The sequence below is a fragment of the Oenanthe melanoleuca genome, chromosome 5 (genome assembly GCF_029582105.1).
Source record: "Oenanthe melanoleuca isolate GR-GAL-2019-014 chromosome 5, OMel1.0, whole genome shotgun sequence".
Taxonomy (NCBI): domain Eukaryota; kingdom Metazoa; phylum Chordata; class Aves; order Passeriformes; family Muscicapidae; genus Oenanthe; species Oenanthe melanoleuca.
The window spans coordinates 30,810,853-30,828,524 of NC_079339.1; the positions used below are offsets into that span (position 1 = coordinate 30,810,853).

Genomic DNA, 17,672 nt, shown 5'->3' on the forward strand with positions numbered 1-17,672 from the left:
GAAAGGAAGACGTGAGAGGTCTAAAGTGATAAGAATCTGATAATCTCTAGTATTTCAAATAGAGGTGGATATTTTCTGTTTAAGTTCAGAAAGATCATAATTATTTATGAAAGATCTGTACAATGAGATAAAAAATAATTTAATAAACTAATTCACGAAACAGTACGGAATATGACATTTCCAGGAGGTTGCAAGTACCAGTGAGAAAAGGTATTTTGTTGCAATATTTGACTACACAGAAGAGGGTTTTAAATGCCTATGGAAATTACAAGATAATTTCTTTGTCCTAGTCGTGTCTGTTATTAGAAATATTTTAATCCTAACTATGTTACTTCTGAATTGTTGCTATTATTTTTACCTAAATCAATTATTCCAAAAGCGTTTTATCTTCCTTTATGGTGCCTTTCAGAACGGAGAACTTTCAGAGAAGAGCAGCAGGAAGATTAGGATAGAAAAGTGAGGTTCAGACGGATGAACTAGGTCATGGCTCTACCTAAAATTCTGTCCCTGAAACAGCAAGGTATTTTTGTGGTGGTTTAGGGCTGCACTTGTATTCTGGTTTCCTTCTTCTAGAAGCGTTAGGAGCAAAGGAGAGGATTTCTTGTCCTCTAATGTTGCAGCTCAGAGTTATGTCTGGCTTGCTTGAGGGCTGTATTGCAATTACTCTGGTGAGCCGCAGCGACATGATAGGCAGCGATGCTCATCCAGGAGGAGAACAGATTTGACGGATTATGCAACGGCAGTTAACGACGAGAATAAGCAGGCTGCCGCCGCGATGCCTTAGCTCCCCTCAGCCCCAAGCTTTTCCGGAGAGCGTGTTCCTGGTTCCCCAAGGGGCAGGATCCTGGCTCGGGAGCGGCGGCCCCGCGGTCCCGCTGCGCTCCCGCTCGGGGCCGGCTCCGCGCGCGCGGGAGGGACCCGGGGCCGCCGCCGCACCGCGCGCGGAGCCGGCGCGCGCCAGCCGCGCAGCCCTCCCATTGGTCGGCGCCCAGCCGCGCAGCCCGCCCATTGGCCAGCGCCCAGCCGCGCAGCCCGCCCATTGGCCAGGCGGGCCGTCAGTCCCGCCCCGCGGCGGGAGCGGTGCGGCGCGCGCCCCGCAACGGGAGCGATCCGGGCGGCGGCGGCGGCCGCGGGAGGAGGCGGGGGCGGCCCGGAGCAGCGCGGGCACCGCCGTCCTGCAGCGCCCGGCATCCCGCTCCTCCCGGCGCCCGAAACAGCCGCGCAGCATCGCCGTCCGGCGCGCTGCTTCTCGCAAGGTAATGTTCTTTCGTTCGCTCGCCCGCCGCTCTGCCCATCTGCTCTGTTCCCCGCAGCGGCTCTGTCGCAATCGAGTGGATTACAAAATAAAACCACTAACTCAAGACTGCAGGGAAGGGATCGGTTTGGTCGTCATTAGCATCTCGTCTTCTCTCCGGCTGCTTATTTATAAATAGCTTCTGTAGGATCACGAGAGCTAGGATCTCTCAGTTTCTCTGGCGGTCCGAAGAAAGTCCGTAGATTTCCTCCCTCCCCCATTCTTGACAGCGCTATTAAAGTAAATTTAACTGGATTACTTCCCCCCGCTCCAAAACGACTCTTAAAACTATCCTCGTTTTCTTCTAGCCTGATGTGCGGGATAGGCGCAGTGAAGCGGGGAATGCAGATTGTTGTAATTCTGTAGCATTTGGTGTGTGCGAATGCCGTCGGGCTGTCAGGAGGGCAGATGAGTGGGAAACGTAAATAATATTTACAGCCTTCAATCTGTTACTCTGTGTTCTGAAGCTTGTAGGGGTCACCATTGCAGATGAGGCTGATGAACTGTTAGCCTGAGTTAGAATGCGTTTGTATGATGACATTTGCTAATGTCCTTTACACGCAGGAAAAAGACAGATACTGACACTCTGAAGAAACCCTTCTCTTGCTGCTTTGCACAGTCTCCTTTCTTCAGCTGCAATATTAAATCACATCATGGTACAAGAGACAGAGAGTTGGTCTGAGAACTGTATATATTTAGTCCTTCCGGCTGTCCCACAGTCTGGTCTTGTGATACTTGTTTTCTCGAGTGTGTAGCAAGAATCATAATGAGTTCTTTTCTTGTAGCTTCACAGAAAATCAACCAATTTTTTTAAATTGAAGAGAAATTACAGAGGAAGGAATTTTGAATATGTTCCTAATTTTAGTTATTTTTTTACACCCATCCTTTGAATCATTCATGATGGCTTAATGATCCTTTTACTTGTAGAAATATCTTGTGCGGATGTTACCATTAAACTATTACGTACACATTTAAAGATATTCTACAAGTGCATCAGTAGTATTCCTGTGAAGTTTAGGTAAATCACTTCCACATAATGTGAAACTTTCACCTTTCAGGTAGCTTGGACTGTGCTTGCTGCTAAATTGGCTTGTTTTGGTAAGTTTCAGCAGAAGCAGTTCAGCAACTTTGGGTTAAATGGAGAGTAAAAGAAGAACTGCTTTTTTGTGTTACTATAAAAAAAGAAACTGTCAACACATAACATCATTAACTTAATCTGAAGGACTGCAGACAGAAAGTTGCAGTTTGGTATTAAATCAAATGTGAGCAATGGAAGTAAGTTTTCTCTTGAGTTGAACCTACCTCACTAAAAGTCAAGTGGCATGGGCATGCATTTTCCTGCATGGCTGTTTAATGGATGTATGTGTAAGGGGTACAGCTACATGGGCGTAGGTGACTTAATCATATAGCAAGTGGTAAACAACAGGACAATATTTCTGTAATATTTTATATCCTGAGAAGATAAGATTGAACTAGATGCATGGGTAAAAGATTTATGATCTCTGCAGAGATTTTCTTACGTAGGTATTTCCAGGAAATTGGAACTTTTCCTTTCAATTTCTGTTTTCAGATTTTCACATCTGTAAAGTGAAAGCTATAGGTAAATACCAAGTAGAAAACTGGGAAACGGCTGGGTTTCACAATAAATGCCAAGGCAATGAATGTCAACTTTATACTGACATTTGTCGGGATATAAAAAGGCGGTGAAGAGACAGTTCAGCCTGGAACATGAAGAACTACTTGGCAGGGGGTGGTGATTGAGGGTTTTGTGTCTTTGGTGTTTCATTGGGGGCTTTGGGTTTGTTTGTTGTTTTTTGTTGTTGCTGTTGTTGTTGTATTTGTTTGTTTTGTTTTTTTATGTTTACCTAGGAAAAGACCTTGGGCCTTCCCATTATTATTTAACAGGGTCACCCTTTCTGAAGCTTTGATCCTTCTTTAACTTGCATACATAAAATGTTTGAAAATGGAGCCAAAAGTCAAAAGCAGTCTTTGCAATCAAATCCGAATAATACTTTCAGACAGTGGTCAAGGGTAGGAAAAAAAAAAGCAAGAACAATCACAGAGGTCTTCATTAAGGCTCGAGGGTTGGATGGTATTTTGCTCCCACAGTGTAGTATAGTATTTAAGAGCTGAATGAGTTCTAGTCTTAAAAAACCCCGACTTTTCTATGTGCCTTTGTGCTGCTGTTTCCAAAAATTATTTTGCATCCCTTTCTCCACCCACTCTTCCTAGAATTTAAGTCTGTCAGCTTTTAATTTTTCTTTAGCTATCCTGGCATGAAATAACTTCCTCTTTTAGCTTGGATCTCACAAGACTTTAAAAGATATATAATCTGAATGTATATTCCATTAGGTTTTAGGTATCAGGAAGAGTATCAAACAGCATGAAACTGGCCATCATAGGGTAATCAAATAGATATAACTCAATGGAATTTGAATCTTAACCAAGTGTAAATTGTTTCTACTGTTTCAGCATGTTTTATATATTTATACATAATTCCTTGATGACAGCCCCTCTTCTTTTTAGTTAATAATCACATCACTGCTATAGTTTCTATTTGTGATCATTAATGTTTATTTCCCCATACTTAGAGATAGTAGGGGACTGCAATATTTTAATGACAAAGCTCAAGTTGGTACTTGATTTTTTTTTTAATTCTGGTTTTATGTCTAATGACCAGAGTAGTTCAAACCTCCTTTGTGACAGTGGAGCCTATAGAGCTTAGATCTGCCTGTAACAAGAAACCCAAGGGAAGGACTCTTTTTGCCATGTTCATTTATTCTTACGCATTTCATTCCATCTTTCCAGATTAGTATTAGTGACTTTTCTTGCCTGTGAGTGTTGCCAGACTAGAGATACAGTATGTATAGCTATTTAGCTACAGGCAGTATGTATATCTCAGCACTTCTGGCTGAGAAGCTGGAAAGGAAGCACACAAAATGCTATGCATGAGTTCTTATCCAAGTCACTGTCTCCTAGTCAGGCAGGTACCACCGTTTCCTCTCTTTCCATGGAAGACTGAACCTCCAGTTGTTACTTTGGACATTCAGCTTGACTTTAAATCCAGTTCTATGAGCTGATAATGAAGGGCTGATTATCTCCACATTTTGTTGAGTTGGGCCATTAGAAAATTACAATAGACTTTAAAATTCTTAATATTGAATCACTTCTGTCCTCCATTTAAAGAGTCGGCAAGTCTTACAGATTAATTTAAATGGCACTACTGAAATCTTGAAGTAAAATGAGCATTTCTTAAGTCAAGATTTAAGTCAGCATTTTTCTCAGTCATTCTCTTGATCCTGTGGCATTTTAAGCTTATTATATTGAAATACTGTGTTCTTCATGTTTTAATCTTATTGTTTCTTTGCCTGATGAGGGTTGTATTGTTGCTTAAGTTAGAACTTCCATGGGGGATTTATGTAACCTGTTTAATCTTAAACTAATTTGAGTTTTATTATTATTTTTATTGGTAAAAATGCATTTTCTGTTGACAGACTTGCTGAATTTAATAAAAATTCTGTGTTCAATCTTCCATGATAGGGACCAGACCAAGAAAATGACAGCAACATATAAACAATTAAGCAAAACTTGAATTTTTGTTAGAATTTTTGAAACAACCAAACATTCCTTAAGGCTAAAGTAATTTCAAGACCACTAAAATTTTTGAAAGGAGAAAATTACTGAGTTTATTCTCAACCGTTGCATAATTTTTTAAAAAATATGCGTAATTAAAAATAGGTTTGTTAACTTGTCAAATGCATTATTTTAGAAAATTGTTCTTGATTCTTAAGAACTTCATGTGGGACAGAGTCTTTGACCTTTAATTACAGAAAGATATATTCAAAAACTGCTGTACTTTGTGAAGGAGTCATTCTATAGGTATAAAATGTTGTTATGGGAGGGATTTTAATTGCTGTTATTATTCTTTAAATTCAATTTCTATCTTGTTTTCACCATTGAAGCTTCCTTACCTGACTTGCAGCTCCTTTTGTGATAAGTCCATATTTTTGCAGCTTTATTTTCTTCCCTTGCTCATAAAGTAGCTCAAACATTGCTGCAATGTAGCCTTTTAGTTTTTTTCTTTGTTTCCCTAAATACCACATTGGGTTAAAAGTTCAGAATATATGGCCAGATACATCTCTGAAAGTGATCTCTGATCTGAAAGGCTACATACTAAATGCCTCATTTAAATATCATCATGACACTAACAACCAGGGGCATTCAATAATTAAATAAAAAAATATGCACTTTCTTGGTTTGGGGAAATTAAAGATGTTAATAATATAAAAAAGAGCAAATTGTAGCTCTTACTGAAGAGCTGGCTACTTGAACAAGAAAAATTAAAGCTTTTTGACAAAGATTATCAAGAAAATGATCCTTTTATTTAGAAAATACTTACTTAATTCATATTGTTTTCCTGTAGAAATATCCTATACTTGCTGCCAGAAGTAAAAACAAGTTACTGTGTATCCTGTAGAACTTACCTATTGATAAAGTATTGAGAAAAAAATGTTTTATTGTAAGGGATATTATCTATCTAGGTTAAAACTGGAAAAAAGTCATGTGTGCTGTTTATGACCCAAGTCTGACATGTACAAATATATTGTAAGTTTGCATCTTTTTGTTCACTGTAAATGCAAATTCTTTCATCCTACTTTTCCTGATAATACATTTTGAGCTGAAATATGTAAAGATTATATTTTAGATAATGTGAATAGTTTGTCTGTGGTTCTGGTCTAGTATGGCTTTTTGTTTGTTTGTTTCTTTGTTGCTTGACAATCAGCTGACTATTAATAAGTGCAGCTTTTCATTAAGACATCTATAACCTGAGGCAAGAGATCTTTTCCTCTTGCCTCTAATTACTTTTAACATCACTACATGAGTTCAGCTGAATACTAGCCACTATCCCCTGTACATATATCAAGGAGTAGTTTTCTATGTTAAGTTATAAGTTTTCATTGTGAAGGTTCATCTTAGGTACAAAGGACATAGGGGAGGTGTCAGGGGTGTAGGGATGTTGTTGAATGAGGTATATATATTATTAAATTGATGGAAAATTAGTAAAGCACAGTATACCATGTGATTGTTGCTGAGGAATGAACCCTGTCTTTATTTTAAAATAGATAAAATAATTATAACATTTATTTTAATCTACAAATTAGGCAAAATACTTTTCACAGACTTTTCTGAACTATAAGAGACCCACAATGATCATTAACTCCAACTCCTAAGTGGATGGCACATACAGGGATAGAACCCACAACTTTGTCATTATTAGCACCATGCTCTAACCAACTGAGCTAATTACAGTTTTCTAATCATCAAAGAGAGTTTGGGTTAATGTTTGTTTGCTTGTTTATAAGCATCTTTTGAATCCCTTTGAATCATAAGTTTGGGCTTCTACGTATGGTGAGAGTATGAGGAATGTTTTTAGTGGTACTTACCTTTCAGTTTGCCTCTTCAGCAGTCAGAAAACTCTGTTCTAGGAAAAAAAAACAACTGGAAGCAAGATGATTGACTCATCTGCTCTCTTGGTTCTTTCCATGCCAAATGCCTAAGAGCAAGGTGGAGAGTGTAAAAACCTGACTGAAGTGCAGAAGGAATTTTTTAAAATGCTGTACTTCTTGAAATAGTCAGTTTCAAACAGGCTGTTACTGTGTTATTTCTTTGGGATATGTGTACAGATTGCCTTTGCTCATTCTCTACTTTAATGTCTGCTGGTTTGCTACTTAATGTATTTCCTACATTAAAGACTTTTCATATTTGTAATATCCATTGCAGACTTTTTTATTAACAACCTCTTAAACAGTCAGATGGGTGAGTTTGTGATGGAAATCTCATTTGGTAACTAATTCTTGCAAATTAGCCACCTTTGACAAACAGATTTTGGACATTTTTGTGGTGTGATTGACTCTAACAACAGTTTCATGACAACATGTTGTGTGACCACTTTTTTTTTAACTTAATGACGCAGCTCTGCCAGAAAAAGATAGATATTGCTTTGTAGAACTGAAGTAGGCTACAGAGGGATGAGAACTTTCATGTCAGACTCCTTTCATGAACTTTTAGAGATCTGGTAGTGCAAATAATACATGTATTATTTTATATTTGACTAGTCAAACATAATAAACATTTTTTTTCTGTAAATGGTATTAGCTCTAAACCCCAAAGTATCATTGCTTCTTTTTTCCATCTTCTGTACACTTAGAAGATAAAAGGCATATTTGTAGCAATGTCAAATGAGGCAGTGATCTACAAAGGACCAGAAAAAGTGTGGGACACTTTGTCTACTGAGAATGTATTTGTTCTTAGAGAGGCATCATCCTATTATTCAGTACAGCCAGAAACTTTTAAATCCCATTTTAATTAACTTTGGTTTCAAGAAGTTTAGACCTCCTCATCTTTGGATCACATGGATGATGTATTCAGAGATCTGGGTTTCAGATTTTTGTTTCATGGACTCTGTCCTGGATTTCCTGGTTCTCGGTGTTGATTGGATTGAACAGAGCAACACAGCCAAAGGTTGCATTTATGGTTAAAAGTTGGTTTTGGTATACAAAGCTCTGCATTGTGGATTAATTTAATGAGTTTCCACACTATAATTTGGGTTATTTCTCTGTTTCATCTGAATTTATTGGCAAGACTCTTATATGCCTTAATACTTCCCTTGTGCTGTTGGATGAGACCTGAAATTTAATAAAGCAGCTTCCTGTGTGGCATAGACTCTGTTTTGTATTCCTTTCTGGTGTAAATCAGTACTTGTGAAGTTAAGAAGAGCAGTATTTTAAACCACTATTGTAAACAATATGCAGTATAGTTCAAACTATTATACAAATAATTAAATACTCTAAATTTGGTTGGTATGTTTTTGTGCGATGTTTGGTTTGGGGTTTTTTTGTTGGTTTTGCCACAATCCAATAAACACAATGTAGACTTAGAGTTGGAGAGTCCTTTATGGAATTCTTTTATTTATGTCAAAACTACTGGAAGGAGCTGTAATATTTTGTCTTCATGAAGATATTATAATCTTTATCTTTCTAATGACAATATTTGTAAGTCAAATGAAAATTTGAAAGAACCTCAGAGAAACTTGAGAGTTTAGGTAAGAGAAGAAAATGATATTTTTTGTCTCTATTTGTCTCTATCAAAGCAGCTGTGCTCAGTAAACAAATATTATGGTAATTTAATTTCATTGTCTTCGAGCTTGTGATATGAAACCTTGGTCTGTTCACATTTTTACTACTTTTCCTCTACCTTACTTTTTCTGTTGTGATGTGTTAATTAGCTACATAGCTCAGAAAGTGTCATAGTGTGCTCAGAAATAAGTTGTCACCTACTAACAATCAGATATTAGGGAGAGCTGGGACAGTAAGGAATGTCAATTCTGGCTTACTTATGCATCAGAGAAAGGAGGAAGACCATCTGTCAAGCTGAGAATTGTATGCTGTGTCCCACTAGAGAAATGGAACTGTAGGAATGGAGTCCTGGAGTCCCCATGGAGTTTTTAAGAGCACATTTTGAGCAGCATCATGAATGGATGTGTTGGCATTAGACTTTGAAGACTACTGTGACATTTTTTGTTGTTGTTAAACTGAAAGAAAATCCATTACTAGAGCAGGTTTGCTTCTCAGCTGCCTATTTAACAATTTCAGCTGTTCTTTCCAGTTATTAGCTTTCTCTAAGTAGATGTTTTCCTTGAAGCAGTATTAAGAAAATACCATTAAAAAAAAAAAGTTCAATAAATTCATTTATTTCTAAGTGGCAAATAGCTTTCATTTTAATCATTTTTGCAATGTGATTCAAGAAGAGCTGTAGGTCTCGTTTCAGTAATGTAATGATTCAGAACTCAGATTAGATTGGGGGAGCTGCTTGTTTTTTGGAAGGGGCATAGCTCAGCAGATCTATGCAGTGAAGACAAGGACTAGCTAGTTCTCTTATTTACATATATCATCTTTTGTTACAAAAGCCCCCCAAACCAAATCAATGCATGTTATCAAGTGTAATATGCTCTACAGAATAGGGCTGACTTGAACCAGGTTCAAGATGTCATTTGATGTCACAGATGTCATTTGAGAATACTAAATTTGATCATAATGTCTATGTCTATAGCTACTGGGTCTATAGTTTCCATGATACTGTTTCCTGAGGGGTGTTAACTACTGCTTGACTGAAGAATGAGCAGGCTTCAGAAAGCTCCTAATATTTCTGTATGAAGAGTCACTCTTGACTGCATCTGCTGGTGGCACACACACCCTGTGACTGCATGACCACTCCATGCTAGAGAGCAGCAGGCGTGCACAGCTGGAGACAAGGAAGATTGGTGAGACAAGAGGTGAGGTAGTCCTCAGCCTCACCTGTGTCTCAAACTCCAGACTCACACAAAGAGTTAAATAGGAAACAGAAGGCATACTTTTCTCAGAATCTCTCCCAGGTCTATGAAACAAACCAGCCTTCAACAAAAATAGTGACTAAAGGTTTTGCACCTTTCCTACCACTTCCTGTACTTGAAGATATTCTGAATCATGCCATTCAACTGCTAACTGCTGGTGAACAGAATTAAGAAGCTCATATGGCTCTAATGGAATATTGTTCTTACTCCTTAGGATATCTCCTCTGTCTTTAAAGATTATGCATACATTTTAAGAATTTTGCTGGCAAGAAGAATGCTAAATGGAAATGGTAAATGAAAAGTTTGAAACTGTTTAAAGAACATTATAAACAGATGCAATTAAATCACTGGAATAAATGACTGCTTGTTGATAAGATGCTTTGGGTAAATGCTGCTTGATTCTTACAGTTTGGCTTCACTAATTACTTATAATAAGTTATAAGCATCATTATAAAATGATATTGAACTCTGCATAATAAAAACTGATACAAAATTTGTATATTTTTGGATCTCAACAAAGTTTTCAATACTGTGTGCCACAATATCCTTCTGGACAAAATGTCCAGCACACAGCTGGATAAACACATCATGTAATGGGTGAACAACTGGCACACGGGCCAGCTGCAAAGGGTTATGGTGAAGGGGGTGACGTCAGACGGTGGCATGTCACTAGTGGGGTTTCACAGAGCTCCATTCTCAGCTCTGTGCTCTTAAATGTGTTCATAACAACTTGGATGCAGGGCTTGAAGGAATACTAAGTAAGTTTGCTGATGACACTAAATTGGGAGAAGAGGTTGATTCACTCAGAGGCAGAGGCCTGCAGGGAGACATCGACAAGTCAGAGGGCTGGGCTATCACCAACCACATGAAATTAAACAATGGGAAGGGCTGGATTCTGCACCTGGGATGGGACAGACTGGGGAATGAGAGGCTGGGAAGCAGTGCCACAGAAAGGGACCTGGGGCTCCTGGTCCATGGCAAGTTGAACGTGACTCAGCAGTGCCCTGGCAGCCAGGAGGGCCAAGTGTGTCCTGGGGTTCATCAGGCACAGCATCACAGCCAGGCAAGGGAGGGGATTGTCCTGCTCTGCTCTGAGCTGGGGCAGCCTCACCTCCAGTGCTGGGGGCAGTTCTGAGAGCCACAGTATGAAAAGATATCAAGTGCTTGAGAGCATCCACGGGAGGGCTACAAAGATGGGGAGGGGTCTAGAGAGGAAGCCTGAAGAGGAATGGCTGAGGTCACTCATTTGGTTCCACTTGGAGGAGACACCTCATTGCAGTCTTCAACATCCTCATGAGTGGTAGCAGAGGGGCAGGTACCAATCTTTTCACTCTCATGAACAGTGTCAGGACTTGAAGAAATGGCATGAATCTGAGTCAGGGGAGGTCTAGGTTGTATATCAGGAAGAGATTTTCCACCCAGAAGGTGGATGGACACTGGAACAGACTCCCCAGAGCAGTGGTCACAGCCCCAAGCCTGACAGAGTTCAAGAAGCATTTGGACAATGCTCTCAAGAACATGGTGTGACTCTTGGGGTGTCCTGTGCAGGGCCAGGAACTGAACTTTGATGATCTTGATGGGTCCTTTCCAAATCAGCTTATTCTATGATTCTATGAAATATGCTACATAGTAATATGACAGCTTCCTTTTAAATACTATTTCCTAAATTGTGACTCATCTGAAATTATGAAAAATTCTATTGTATTTATTTTTTTAAGTTGAAAACTGAAATTCCTGCATTTTTCAATGTAGGAGCAGGTGCTCTCCAGCTTTTTGTGCTTCTGGGCTTTAGGTCTTTCCCTGATGCTTATGCATTTCTTAATGACTTCAGACTTCTCCACTTTAATTATGGCAGCAGAGTTCCTTCTGGATAAAAAACAACTTAGTTCTCAAAAGGAGCAAACAAACTTCCATTATGTATCCTAAGAATGTAAATATATCCAACCTATGGGAAGAAAATATCTGATGAAAAGAAAAGGAAATAAAAAAGTTCAATAAATCTGCCTATAAAAGTACAATTATGCTATTGCATGTTGATTCAAAATGGATTTGTATAGTCCCTGTATGTTAGCCAAGTAAACAGAACCTATTTTTTTTTTTTTTTTGGTATTCCAAGTTTTCTTCATGTCTTGGCAGTTCCACAAAATAGTACAAGAAGAAAATATTCAGACTTTTTTGTTTTCTAAATGTTTTCTTGGTAAATAAAGCAGTGAGACCTAACTATATTATTATGTGTTATGCTGGTAGTGCTGAGTAAAAAGGCAACAGGCGTGCTTGAATGGCTCTTTTTACTAAATGTTCAACAGCAAATTAACTTTTAACAGAGAGAGGGCAAGAGATTCCACCATTCAAAGTGAAGTCTCTTTGAAATGGGTGTTTTAGTGACCATCTTGTGACCTGATGGAACAGCATGGACTGAGAACCCTGGAGTCAGAGGGATGATGTATGAGAGAGAAAGATTATGACTCCAACTATGAGTGCTAGCAGTGTCATTCTTTTTGTGTCAGATTTTCAAGGTAGAAGATTTGTATCAGACAATACTGAGAGAAGATTGTGCTTCTGCAGGCTTGTTATTTGTCATATTAAATTTGCCATAATCAAGTTTGACAGGCTTCTCTTTATTTTTTCCAGCAGACAATATTATTGTTGAAGATTAGTCAGATGCCTTCTGTCCATTCCCTGCCTCACATGCTATGTCATGCAAGCTTTGGAACACTTAGAACATAATTTAAATGAATGACTAATTTGGCAAGCATAATGGAAGGCACACATACCATCCTTCAATTGCACAAACCCATTATGGAGCTTTGTTACATCAGCTTCTATGATCCAGAGGGGAAAGTCACAGGATTTACTTACAAGAGCTCTGGAACTCTGGATGGAACCAGTAAGAGTTTCTGTGGCTGCTGTCAAGTAAGGGAGCGGTTGGACATGGATCTGAGAGAATGGCCATGTAAAGACTGTGGAGTTATTGTTTACAAGCAAACTACCACAAAATACCTTCTCAATGAAATGTACAAACTAGCTGCTGAAAAGGAAAAACTGTTATCCAGTGTTTTGAGATCTCATCCTATTTTGGACCATCAGGAGGAAAAGCAACAGGATGTTTCCGGAGTCCCGAAACCTAAAGGTGATAATTACTCCACTCTTACACATCAGCAGGAGTTATTGCTGGATTCTGCAAAGAGGGACAATTTGAATCACAAAAAAATGAGGAAATACAGAAGGAAAGAAAGCTTTGAGGAGATCAGACATCGGAAAGAGGGAAAAAAGATACAAGAACATCTCTGTTTACTGAGTACACAAGACACACAACAGAAAAGTAAGAAGATAGTCTCCACAAAACTTTCTGTCAGGAGTTATCCCAGCTCCTTTTCTCCCTCCAGCTGGCTAACAGTAAAAGGTAAGGATAATTTACCGGTAGACAATAGAATACAACCAGAAAGGTGGACAGAAGAGGGGTATTTTCTTAAGAGCAACAAAGCTGTGAAATTGGATGTTGACTTACCAAGTTCTAGCTCAAAAGACATCAATGATGTTGTGGCAGTTGAACCAGTGGATAATGGAGAATGCATTCCTGAAGTTAGCAAGGTGCAAGAGAGGACTACTTTGGTGAATTCATCTCAGTACAGCCTGTCTAACAAACTCGAGACATTAAGTAAATCTGCAGCTGCTAAAATCTTGAAAAGTAGCAAGTATGCTGAGCCAGTATGCAAGGAGAAACCAGGAATCACAGTTCTTGCTGAAGTCCAGGATTTAGATGCTTGCATTGAAAGAGTTACCAACCCCCCTGCAGAGTCTTTGCCTGATTCTCACAGAGATAATGAAGCCATTTCTCCTGTTCTCACAGCAGCACATAATGAGTTTATATCAAGAACTGATGTATACTCTGTAGATGAAGCTGCTGGAGACTCTAATAACAGTGTGCTGGAGGAGAAGGAGGAAGATGGCTCTGGTTTGCAGTACAAAGCAGAGAGAGTGCCCATTACTGATGAGTCATGCAACCTTGTGGGAGCTGTTAATAAAGCTCTTCTGAAAGTTATCCGGAGCGACAGTTTAGATGAAGCTGCAGAATGGAAGAGACTGCAACAAATTACGAGGGTAGACAGAAGCCTGCCAGGCTCACTATGTGAGAAAAGGACCACAGTATCCCAGGGAAACAGCAAGCATTTATTTTTGAACCTGCCTGTAAATGAAAGTCCTGATATTCCTCAGACAAGTAATAACCTTAAACTGGAAGAGAAAAGGCTGCATTCACCCCCATTAGCAGCAGTGAGTAATGTTTTTAGTAATTCATATCCGCTATCTAATACTCACAAACAAATGTCTCCCATTCCTTCTCCGTTATCTTCGAGACTGCCCAGCCCGCAGCTGCATCACCGGATCCTCCCGCTGCCAGCGCAGAGCGCCGAGGATGAATCCATCTTCAGCGACTATGGCCATGGAATACACGGCGCTCTGAACTTCTCTTTCAGTGATTTGGAGCCACAGTTTTATCGGAAGTTTTCTGATCCTGGAGAGTTGGGATTTGCCACCAGACAACGAGGCCTACATCAGAATGCAGCTGCAGGACATTTTGAAAAGTGTGCTGTGCAAGAGAAATTTACTACTCAGACACAGCAGAGTTTCTGTCCAGGTCAGTACTATTTCATACAATTTTAAACTAATGGAATCAACCAAGCATCAAAGTCTTGGAGTGTTTTCTGGGTTTGTTTGGTTTGGGTATTTTTACTAGCTATTAATAATAAATATTACATTAAATAAAAAATTATTTTTCACTACCTATGGATTGGGTGAGAAGTTGTTGAAGTTTTTAAACAAAAGTTACAGTTATAAAAGGTTTCAAGATACATTTTTATGTGTGCTTATTTTCAGTCCAATTGTTACTGAGTGACCTCTTAGCCAAAGTTAAGGAAAAACCTTTCTGCATAAAATTAAAAAAGCTCACATACTTATTTTCTTGCTTTTCCTGTGCTGTGTTCTAGTCTTTCAAAATGTCATGGTAACATTTATTCTCCAAAATGCTCTTTTTGCTTGTTTGGCTTAACTGATATAATCCAGACAAGCTAATTTACAGTGCCTTAAGTATAGGACCGGTGCTTTGACCATTTAGCTAGAGAGGTCGATGTAAATTCTGTAAGAAAAGGCTTATTTTAAAATGATTGTATGCATGAGTCACGTTACAATGTATTTGAGCACAGTGCAATGTTTATTTATAAAGATACACTGTGTAAAAATGCATAATTATATGACATCCTGAATAGCTATTTTTATTAGCTAGAACAACATCTATGCCCTTCATTTTTAACTTAAGAAGCAGGAAGGCTGGAGGATCACCTAGGCAGTGGTCTAGATATGGCTCAGACTGATCCCTCTGTCTCATGAGGGGGCTGCCAGTGCAAAGTGACATGAAAGGGAGAATCCAGAAGCAGAGGTGTCCAGGGATGTGAAACCATCACCTTAGGCAGAGGGTGTTGAACACTGCCTATGAGGTTTGCATTTATGCCTGCTACTTCTAGAAGTTGTGTTAATTCCACTCAAGACTAAATCAAGTTTCAGGTGTTTGGTGAGTTGACAAGGCTGAAAAGATGGATGCTATGCTCTTCTCTCATTCCTTTCTTGGTTCCTGTTGAGCTGTGCTGTCCTACCCCTCTCATTACATCTCGTACTCATCATACCTTTCAGTGAGCTGTTTAGCTGACAAACCAGCAATTTCACCTCTTTATAAGACTAGAGTAGCACAGAAATCTTTTTCTCTCTGTTTTACATTAGTATTTTTAAAATTAATGTGTCATTTAGAATTGTTGGATGTGGAACTGTACCTATTGTGCTGTACTCTTGTACTGTCTGCCTGGGATAGGGTTAATTTTCTCTAGAGTAGCTTGTATGGGGCAGTGTTTTGGGTTTGTGATGAAAACAGTCTCGATCACACAGGGATGTTCTAGCTTGTGCTGAGCAGTGTTTGCACAGCATCAATCCCTTCTCTGTTTCTCACTCTGCATCCCCCCAGTGAATAGGCCAGGGGCTGCACAATAGGCTGGGAGAGGACACAACCAGACAGATGACCCAGACTGACTAAAGAGAAATTCCCTGCCACATAACCTCATGCTGGGGAATAAAAGCCCAAAGAGGGGGCTTTAGAGGGGTTAGCCATCTTTTGCTTGGGACCTGGCAGGGCATCACTCTACCCATGGGAGGCGGTGAGTGATTGCTGTGGCATCACTTGTTTCATTTTTTTCTTCCGTCTTTTTCCACTTATCTTTCAGTTACTAAATAAAATTTTTGTTTGTTATCTTGACTCCCAGTTTTTGGGGTTTTTCCTTGCCTCTTCCCTCATACCACTTGGGAGGGGAAGGGAGGAGGGAGGGAATGAGTCTGTGTAGTGCTTATTTTCCCACTGGGCTTAACCCACAATGGTTTTATAACAGCACACATACATACTAATGGCATCTGTCAGCTGAAAATCATGGCTATTAAGCAGAAACTTCTTTGTGAAGAAAACCAGACAAGCCTAATTTTACTTCTTGCTTACAGTTACCTGGCAACATTAAGACAGACAGAAAATACCACAAGTTTTTTTTTTGTTTTCGTTTTCAACTATGGTTGCATGCCAGCATTATTACTGGTGTGTTAGAAAATCTGTGACTTTAAGGAGAAATTCCTTATTTTGCTGGAATATATAATACTGTACCTATGTCTCTGGGATCTGGGATAATATGACTTTCCACTTCCACCTGAACCAGGGTGGAATATTCATATTGACAGAGCGTTTGGAATACCACTCTTCTGTAAACATACCTGAATAATAACTAACTGACTATAGTTCAGTGAGACAAATGATGTATTTCCAATTTTAGTTAATGTCAATTATATTAAGATTTACAGTTATAAACTTGCACTCCTGCTTTGATCTTATCAGATTCCACTCATGTGTGAAGAGCAGAGTTTAAGAATATTTTTCAGATTTGCCTTCAATAAGGTGTTACTGTGAAATGTTTTCTTTCAATTCCAGTCTGTTATTAAATTGTGCAAGTATCTAGAGCAACTCTAAGAATTATTGAGAATTTTGGTCAACTTTTTATCAGTCAGGTTGATTGAAGGATTTGCTTCATGGCACAAATGATGGGCTTTTGAATATCTTTTCAAAGTTCTATTGCTGTCACAGTATGCACTACTTCTTCCTGAAAAACTTTTGGAGCCTTTTGTTACCCTTTTGTTTTTGGAAAATTTCATTAACTAGTTAAATACTCTAATACTAATAAACTAATTTATTAGTTTAAATTATAAATTGGACTCATCATACAGCTCTACACATAATTTTAATTCTCTTTTGTTATAGTTTGTAAACTTGATTCTTCACAGTCTTTCTCAATAATTGGAGACTATTCCTTTAGTCAAAAGGCAGACAACTAAGGCAGAGTGCCTAACTTCTGTATTTCCACTTTTCCTCAAATTCTTTATAGCTATATAAATGCATATATGGCATGTATATCATAGTTTCATGGCACAAGGTTCTATTAGTAGTTAATTGGAAAGTACAGTTTACTGGATCTTCTTGTTGAAGTGCAACTATTGGCCATGGGAATAGGTCACAGCTTTCTCTTAGTAAGTTAATAGTTAACTGGGAATAATTTATAGTTCAACAATAATAATTTGGCAATTTTCTCTGGGAATCAGAATTCCTGCATTAGCATGCAATAGGTCTATTTGAATTATGAAAGCTCTAAGAAAAAGCTTTAGAATAACTTAATGCTTTCAAATGATAAACTGCTCAGTTACAGGCAGCAAAAGCAGTAAAATTTCTCATAGAATGGCATTTATTAAACCCTCAGAAACATACTTCCTGCATTTCTGTATGAAATTCTTTCTACTGTAGTATGAAGTACATCATGCTTTTGTAGTCTTGGAGAAGCCTTTGAAAAGATATTCAATGTATCTGAATATCAGATATATTTTCTCAGGGAAAGATTTTATGAGGCCTTTTAATTC

At 38.7% G+C, this 17,672-nt stretch overlaps 1 protein-coding gene across 1 annotated transcript in view; it reads left to right on the forward strand.

The window, feature by feature from the left end:
• The first annotated feature begins 1,104 nt into the window (after positions 1 to 1,104).
• FMN1 (formin 1) overlaps positions 1,105 to 17,672 on the forward strand; it is a 168,983-nt gene continuing 152,415 nt past the window's right edge. The window contains exons 1-2 of the mRNA XM_056492805.1: positions 1,105 to 1,256; positions 12,315 to 14,319. Coding sequence (XP_056348780.1) covers positions 12,420 to 14,319 — 1,900 coding nt within the window. The 5' untranslated portion in view covers positions 1,105 to 1,256; positions 12,315 to 12,419. The remainder of the gene's footprint in view (positions 1,257 to 12,314; positions 14,320 to 17,672) is intronic.